The sequence below is a fragment of the Solanum lycopersicum genome, chromosome 4 (assembly GCF_036512215.1).
Source record: "Solanum lycopersicum chromosome 4, SLM_r2.1".
Lineage (NCBI taxonomy): Eukaryota > Viridiplantae > Streptophyta > Magnoliopsida > Solanales > Solanaceae > Solanum > Solanum lycopersicum.
Genome location: NC_090803.1, coordinates 60,281,601 through 60,290,601, shown reverse-complemented (window position 1 = coordinate 60,290,601; position 9,001 = coordinate 60,281,601). Strand labels below are relative to the sequence as shown.

The following is a 9,001-nucleotide window of genomic DNA, read 5'->3' as shown; positions in this document are numbered from 1 at the left end:
CAAGATTGACTACTATTAACTTGGCACATCCTTTAACAAATAAAAAATAATAAAGGTAATATTACTATATTATTCTTTAACTTTATTAAATTTAATGCTTGAGAAATGTGTTAGATGACAAATAATATATTAAATAACAATGATAAAATAAACAAAATTGGTAAATTATTTTTTAATTTTAAAAAATGTATTGGATATCCCAAAATAATATAATGGACACTGAATAACTATTGTGGGACAGAAAAAATATTCATTAAAAAAATACAATACGATACAACATAACACTAAACTATACAATACAATACGATACACTAGAAAAGAATACACGACAACCCACCTAACCAAAGTGTTAGAAGTTTGAGTTTGTTATTCTTGACAAGTAAATTGAAAAGAAAAGTAGTAGTATTCATTTGTTATTGTAGGAGAAAAACAAAGGTTCTTGTCTTGCTACTCTGGGTACCCACAACGAAAAATGTTAAGATCCCAAGCTTCTTGTCTGCAGTCACAACAATACCAACAATCACTGCAATCGTAATCAGTAGGACTATGAGGACCACACAGAGTCCCACATGTAATTATATCGTTAAGTTGTGGAAGTAGTCTCCTTGATAATACATGAAGATCGACATTTCTTGCAGCCATAACTTTGGTCTTCGAGAACCACATCACATCCACTGAAACAAGTCCATAATCAGAATTACAAGATCAACATCATATATATATATATATATATATATATATATATATATATATATATATATATATATATAACATGAAAATTAAAGTAAAAACACGTTCGATCCACATGCATATACAAAGAAATTAAACATGTACGTACATACTGATATGTACAAAAGTTTCTACACAATCATATGATATATATATATATATATACATACATGTTGATGAGAATCATATATAATATATAATGTAAGACTACAACCTATTATTATAGAGAGAGATTGAAGAACTAACTAGTGGTTGCCATGACGAGAAGAAGTGCAGTGAAGATCAAACCAAATTTAAATGATGCCATTACTTGGAGAAGCTTTAATTTATGAAGTTAATTAATTATGGTGTACTGAATATATTGCATTGCTTCTCAAAAGTCATAATTTATAGACCTCTTTGATTGATTATTTCTTTTATTTTTTAATAATTACTAGCAACTTGCTTTATTTTTTAATAATTACTAGCAACTTGCTTTATTTTTTAAGCCTTGCCTAGGTTGACTTGTCATCTAAGATAATGAAAATAATCAAAAATTCGAAGAGACTTGCACTATAATTTTTATAATTAATGAATATAACATTATTATGACTTGGAAATAATGTCACTACAATAAATACTTAATATTTTATTTGTTGTTATATGTGTTGGCAATAATAAAGAAATTGTTGCATCTCATTGCAGTAAATTTGAAAGAGTAAAGTCCATGTGCTTCCACTGATTCCAATTTAATCAACGAGTTGACCTAATTTAAAATAAACATTAATGTTTAAAATCACCTATAATTTAAAGATGAAATTAATAATTTATATATACAATTTAAGGGTATTTTGTATACTTATCGTAAATAAGATTTGTAGCTTTATCCTTTTAGGGTTACAATTAAGAATCTTAAACACGTGGTTATTTCATGAATCAAGAGTCATAAACTGAGATCAGAAAATTAAGGCGGTTATATTAGCCACAAATTAACCGTAATTTTTTGGATACTGTTTTGACCAAAAGAAAAAAAAAGTAAAAGAGTTAACACTATCAAAAGAACTAACATTACTGTAACATTTGATTTTTAATTACAAGTGCTAAAAAAAATTTCATTATTTGGGAATTGATAGAAGGAAAAAAATTGTTTTTAAAAAAGTTATGGATAGGTATGAGAAAGTGCAGAAGCCAATAATTGATAATCCTATTAAGGAGAATGAGATTAGAATAACAACCCAAGGAAGATTAAGGAATTACATTACTTATGCTACTAATCTTCTTCTTCAGGTCCCTCGTTTATCTTTTTTTCATTCTACTAATTTGCGTATTTTTGTAAAAGTTTTACACCACATGATTTCTAGTTTGCATGTTTAATCGTAAAAATTTCTACAATAAATTGTTTTGCTTGTTAGAAGTGCCCTAGCCATGATTGTGTTATGTGTTTGATACTCAATATGTCTCAGTTTATATTTGATCATGTACGAAATTTAAGAAAGAACGAAATCCTTTATAAACAAGTGACGTAAATCAGAAGTCATAAAGATTTGTATGGCTATGAATAATCTAGTTAAAGAGTGACATAAGAAGTTATACAGTTTTCAACAACAACATACTCACTGTAATTTCACACATGGGTTTGGGAGGGTAGTGCGTATGCCAGGGGCGGAGGCAACATATAATCGGGGGGGCCGGGGTCATCCGAACTCCCTATTTATGCATGGTTAAAATTACTTTTTAGGTATGTATAATAGATGTCGAATCCCCTCCTTTTACTTCTTAGATTTTGAACCCTCTCATTAAAATTTCTGGTTCCGGCACTGGCGTATGTAGACTAAATAAGGGATATTGACATTTTCTTTGGGGACAGACTTAAAAAGTATAGTAGGACACAAAATTGGGACGAAAGGAGTAGTTTGTTTGTGTAATTGTGAAATAATAAGCATTCCAACTGAATCAGATTAATATCAATGGATCTTAATACTGATGATATTGCACCTTAGTTTGAGTAACACTACAATGCAACAATTTGCTTGCTATATGCCCTCTGTTTGTGAGTAAACTCATATATTCGATCCCATTGAGTCGATAGGAAGTGATGGATTTAAGCTTTCATGTTTCTGCGAGTTTAGCGTCTTGACAATTTTGTTGTTTTGCAGGAGAAAGGATCTAAAGAAATTGCTCTTAAGTCTATGGGTAGAGCAATTAGCAAAACAGTAATGATAGCAGAACTAATAAAGGTGTGTGCAGCAGATTAATTGTAGCATGTCTATGTGATTTATGTCCACTTACTAAATTTTCTTTGAAAAATATGTTTTTCAATAAAATGTAGTATCTAGTTTCTGTTTCCAATAACACGATAAAGCATGTAACTATGTAATCTTTATGCATCAGAGGAAGATCGTTGGCCTTCATCAGATCACATCGATTGGTTCAACTGATATCACTGATACGTGGGAACCTTTAGAAGAAGGACTTCTTCCGTAAGATGCAGCTAAATTTAGTCCATCAAGTATTTCTTTTTTCTGGTCTGGGATGTTTGCTCAATAACTTTCTTTATTTATTAACAAATTCAGGCTCGAGACTACTCGTCATGTGTCAGTCATAACAATTATCCTTTCAAAGGAGGAGTTAGATACCTCATCAGCCGGGTTAGTAATCATGATTATAGTATATCAACGCTGCATTTCGTGCTCTTCCTTTTCTTCAATTGGTCATTAGTAAATGTGCGATGTATCAGTCAATCAACTATGCCTCAATACCATACTAGTAGAATCTGGACTATGGTAAAATTGGCATTATTACTTATGATGATTAATATCAGAGTTGGCCATCTGGTTTAATAGTTCAAATCAATACCTCTAACGGTACTTCTAATCGTTCTTTGGATAAGAACTAGTATGTGTTAATAATATTGACTAATCTGTGTAAGATACTATTACTGTTTCTTTTTTAACATTTGGGATATACTAATTTTACACTATATATCTGATTATCCAAAAAAGGCAAATCACATACTACAAAAGCTTAAAATACGTCGATGTGAAAATGCTTTGCATTTTTTTGTTTGGTGTATATGATCTAAATCCATTTCTCAACATCCCGGTTGGTATGTGTAGCAACTATGGATATACCATGAAGTTGCAGATGGTGTAACTATGTCTTTGTGCTCGCATTTCTTGTTATGCCCCTTTCTTTCAGGTTTTGGTTTCAAGACACATAAATTTTCTCATAAGCAGTTGAAATCTGCAGGTATCAGCCACCTATTCCAGCAGATCAAGTCAGACCACTGACCGAATATGATTATGGAGGAGGTACACCATACATTGGCCATGATTCTCTTTTCGTTGTCGTTTTAAAGTTCTTGAATTTTCTCATGAAGAAGGTGGTGACTCGTGACTCGTGAGGCTTGAACATAATGTTTATTTTGGCTATTTTTTTCTATCTATATGTAGCCACTTATTTTGTGATTATGTTATGAATTTCCTCCTCTTCCTGGGAGCGCCTTAGAGTAACTCGTACAGTTGTTGCCTTGTGATATGAGGTCACAGGTTACGTTTGAGCTGTGAAAATAGCCTCTTGAAAAAATGCAGGGTAAGGCTGCGTACAATAGACCCTTGTGGTCTCACCTTTCCCTGGACTATGCACATAGTGGGAGCTTAATGCATCGACTTCCTTTTTTTGTCTGCTTCTTTTCCAACACATCTTGGTTTACTGTGTACAGGGCGTTTTAATGATGGTGTGCCTGGAAATGGTGGAGAGGGCGGATGGAAAGGAGGACGTGGATATAATGGTAGAGGCCGAACTGGAGGAAGAGGCCGTGGTAATCGTGGACGTGGTAACAACTATGGTGGAGTAGCTGGTTCAATGCCCATTCAAGGCCAGGGTATGCTACAATCCTTTTTCATCTAAGATACATAGTATACTACTAACTTTTCGTGTAAAACATATTGGTTCTGCTATATATATGACACCAACGTCTTATCTTTTGACATGAGATCGGATCTCTTGCAGGTCGGGGCCAAGGCCAAGGACAAGGACAAGTACAGGGACGAGGTAGAGGTCGTGCTCAGGGTACTAAATCAAATGATACTGTTCGAGCATCAGTTGCTTATGTTTGAATGTTTAGGACAATTCACTTGTTGTTTTTGCAATGTGTCCATGCTTGTGTTCTTCAAAATCTAACAGAAACTCAAGCCCAATACTCCTCTCATTCTCTTAGGGTAAGATATGACTTGTGATCGTGCAAAAGATCAAAATGATCTAAGCTAATAAATGAACAGGTTAAGCGAGTCATGTATTTTTTTTCCAGTGAGTTGATTTTGACACCCCTACTTCTCCTTATGGATTTGATCTATCTTTGTATGTCGATTTACAAATTGAAAATATATAGTTAGGAAATTTAATTTAATGAGCCTATCATTTATATTAATTTCTAGCAATATCATTTTTTGTTATTAAAATGCCTCGTGAAGTAGTGATAAGAGATAAGCTATTATACATTTTGTTTTTTTCTTTAGCTTTATTCAATTTCTTCCTAGTTAAAATGTTTTTTTGCTACTCAAAATTATTTTACATTATCACCTCCAAGAAAATAAAGTATATGTTATGTTAGTCTTAGTTGTTGTGCTGCATAAACCACGAGGTCGGCAAAAATTAAACTGTTGGAGGAAAAAGTAACACCACTTTTTTCTTTTATTAATTAAGCTTTTACATGCTACTATATGGCTAAAAGAACTTCACTTTTTCAACTCTACTGATTAAAAAAAAATTTAAGTTGACTTGAAGCTTTTTTTTCTATAATTTACTTTCCATGAGGATTAAATTAAAGAAGAAATCCAAATCTAGCAATAGCTATTAAGAAATAAGTTACATATTCTATATTCTAGCGATAACTATTAAGAAATAAGTTATTTATATTTAAATTACTCCAAATGAAAAGCAAATATAGAATACTAGTAGTACTAAACAAGAGCTGTTAATATTGGCTTGGTTTCCACACTTGGAAACATGAGTTTTTTTTTTTTTTTCTTTTATAAATACCAGTCCATAAATCATTATGTCCACTGTCCAGCATTCCCACAAAGCTAGAAAAGAAAATAAAAAAAATTAGGCCTTTTGATATTTGTTTTTTTTCAAGAAAAAAAAAATGAGATCCTCATTATCCAACACAATTTTCATTACTCATTTTTTGATCTTTATAACTTTTTGTTTTGATGAACATGTTCTTGCTAAATCTTATCTAAATGCTTCTGAAAGACATTCAATTTCACTTGAAGCATTTTCTCTTTTACAATGGAAAACAAGTCTTGAAAATACAAGCCAAACACTCCTTTCCTCTTGGTTAATTACTAGCAATAGTACTAATCCTTGTCATAATTGGTGTGGCATTTCTTGTGATAATATTGGAAGAGTTAATCAAATGAATCTTGCAAATTATGGGATTAGAGGTAATCTTCACCATCTAAATTTCACTTCTTTTCCTCATCTTCAATTGATTAATTTTACTAATAACTCAATCCATGGTACACTTCCAAAAAACATGTTCAATCTTTCAAGATTAAGTTTCCTCTATTTGAGTTACAATCAGTTTGATGGAGTGATTCCACATGAAATAGGGCTACTGAAGAATCTCAAACACTTAGACTTGTCGATAAATCGTTTTATTGGCTTTATCCCTTCATCTATTGGTAACTTAATTAAACTTGAGTTGTTGTTTTTATCTGTTAATGAACTCTATGGCCCTGTTCCTTCAAGTTTTGGTAACTTAAAATCCCTTGTGCATTTGTGTTTGCTTAGAAATAAACTCAATGGATCACTTCCAAAAGAGTTTGAAAATCTTACACATTTGCAAACTTTTCAAGTAGCAGAGAACAATTTTTCTGGTCATTTGCCACAAAATGTGTGCTTTGGTGGATCACTTGCTAAATTCATAGCATATGACAATAAGTTTATTGGTCGTGTCCCTCGAACCTTGAAAAATTGCTCTACACTATCAAGAGTTAGGCTTGATGGTAACCAATTGTCTAGCAATATATCAGAAGCTTTTGGTGTCTATCCAAGTCTAGTGTACATGGATTTGAGTCATAATAAACTATATGGCGAGTTATCGTCACAATGGGGCTTTTCTCATAATCTAACAAGTTTGAAGATCTCCAATAACAACTTGGTTGGTGCCATACCAGTTGAGATAGGAAATTTGATCAAACTAAGAATGCTTGATCTCTCTTCAAATCACTTGACCGGCGAAATTCCTAAAAGTTTAGGGAGGCTAACTCTCTTGCTGGAACTCGATTTACATGAGAATAGAATTTCAGGAGAAACACCTGTAGAAGTGGGGAAGTTGTCTAAACTTACAAGACTTGACTTGGGCGCGAATAATATGAGTGGAACGATTCCAGCAGAAATAGGAGATTGTAGGCAGCTTTGGTACTTGAACTTAAGCAAGAACATGCTGAATACAACTATTCCTTCTAATTTAGGAAATTTGCACTCTCTAGCGTATCTTGATCTCAGTTATAACATGCTCAGTGGTGAGATACCGTGGCACATAGGGAGTTTGAGAAGTTTGGAAAGAATGAATCTTTCGCGTAATAACTTGTCTGGTTCAATCCCGCCTAGTTTCAATGAACGCGTTAGTTTGAGGTCAATCGATATATCTTGCAATCAATTAGTTGGTCCCCTTCCCAAGATCGTGGCATTTCAAAATGCATCGCGTGAAGAATTAAGAGATAACAAGGATTTATGCAGCAATAATCATACTGGTATGAGACCTTGCTCTTCATTGAGGAGAAAAGAGAGAACAAGTAGAAAGCTTATACTGACCTTAACTCTGTCTCTAATTGTGGTTGCCTTGCTTTTACTTGTGATTACTTGTATACTTTTTCGAACGAAAAGGAAAAGAAATAGAAGTATTCAGCCAAGAGAACCATCAAGCAATTCTTTTTCAGTTAGGGACTTTGATGGCAAAATAGCATACGAAAACATCATTGCAGCAACAGAAAACTTTGATGGCAAATATTGCATAGGGAAGGGAGGACATGGAAGTGTCTATAAGGTTGAGTTACCATGTGGTCAAGTTGTTGCAGTGAAAAAAGTTCATGCTTTAGAAGATGAAGAATCTGATGACAACTTGATCAAAAGCTTTTCAACAGAGATACAAGCTCTAGTAAATATCCGCCATCGGAACATTGTGAAGCTTTATGGATTTTGTTCACACGCGCGCCATTCGTTCTTGGTTTATGAGCTGTTGGAAGGAGGAAACCTGTCACAAAACCTAAGCAACGAGGGTAAAGCAAGAGATTTAGATTGGCTCAAGAGGGTTGATATTGTCAAGGGGGTAGCAAACGCGTTGTGTTACTTGCATCATGCGTGTTCACCTCCTATAGTTCATAGGGATATATCAAGCAACAATGTTCTCTTAGATGATGAAGGCAATCCCCATGTTTCTGATTTTGGTACTGCTAAACTCTTAAGGCCTAACTCCACCAATTGGACATCGTTTGCTGGAACTCTTGGCTATGTAGCTCCAGGTATTTCTATACAAAAGTCTTCTTTACTTTCTTAAACTTCGTGTTAAGTCAAAATCAGACAATTAAATTGAAACACATGGAGTATATTTGAACTCGGAATATATTCATTACTTCAAAATCTTTCACTCTTTCTCACAATTTTCTATTTTGTTTGTAGAGCTTGCTTACACAATGAAGGTAAATGAGAAGAGTGATGTTTACAGCTTCGGGATTCTATCACTAGAACTTATTATAGGTCATCATCCAGGTGATATTATTCATGCTACATTATCATCTTCACCAGCATCAGGAGCGAATGGAACGCTGTTAAAGGAATTGATTGACAAACGGACACTAGCTCCTGGAAAACAAGAAGCAGAGGAATTAATGAAGATCACAAAACTAGCATTCGCGTGTCTCCATCAGAGTCCTCTAGCTCGGCCAAGTATGAAGCAAGTTTGTGCATCTTTATCAAAAGAAAATTGGCCTTCAAAAGGCTTGTTCTCCACTGTTACATTAGGCCAGTTGCTTGAATCAACACTACTAACATGTTGATTATTATTTTTTTGCATACCTTTACATCATTGTATTTGTTAGTTGGCGGATCTTAAAGAAGTTTTTGCAACTTCTTAACCACTAGACTAAACTTTTTACTTGTATCAAGAGGTGTCAATGCTTATATGTATATTTATGGGCAATTTTCACATATAGCAAACAAAAAAATCATATTTGTATAATATAGCAAACCTTGCATAATTGCGCTCCATAGCAAACATAAAAACTGT

At 33.4% G+C, this 9,001-nt stretch overlaps 2 protein-coding genes and 1 long non-coding RNA gene across 3 annotated transcripts; 2 read left to right on the top strand and 1 right to left on the bottom strand.

The window, feature by feature from the left end:
- Nucleotides 1-230: 230 nt before the first annotated feature.
- On the bottom strand, nt 231-1,092 carry LOC101248967 (uncharacterized). The gene is made up of 2 exons (XR_182679.5): nt 976-1,092; nt 231-674 (listed from the first exon to the last, which is right to left on the bottom strand). It is a non-coding gene; the product is annotated as an uncharacterized lncRNA (long non-coding RNA).
- A 666-nt stretch (nt 1,093-1,758) lies between these two features.
- On the top strand, nt 1,759-5,116 carry LOC101253893 (uncharacterized). Its single transcript, XM_010321806.4, has 7 exons — nt 1,759-1,995; nt 2,865-2,945; nt 3,100-3,188; nt 3,282-3,356; nt 3,958-4,019; nt 4,430-4,591; nt 4,720-5,116. Exons 1-7 carry the CDS (start codon nt 1,870-1,872, stop codon nt 4,824-4,826), a joined length of 702 nt encoding a protein of 233 aa, XP_010320108.1. The 5' UTR covers nt 1,759-1,869; the 3' UTR covers nt 4,827-5,116.
- A 649-nt stretch (nt 5,117-5,765) lies between these two features.
- On the top strand, nt 5,766-8,914 carry LOC101253586 (MDIS1-interacting receptor like kinase 2-like). The gene is made up of 2 exons (XM_004238443.5): nt 5,766-8,237; nt 8,395-8,914. The coding sequence occupies exons 1-2, from the start codon at nt 5,855-5,857 to the stop codon at nt 8,769-8,771; spliced, it is 2,760 nt and encodes a 919-aa protein (XP_004238491.2). The 5' UTR covers nt 5,766-5,854; the 3' UTR covers nt 8,772-8,914.
- The last annotated feature ends 87 nt before the right edge of the window (nt 8,915-9,001 follow it).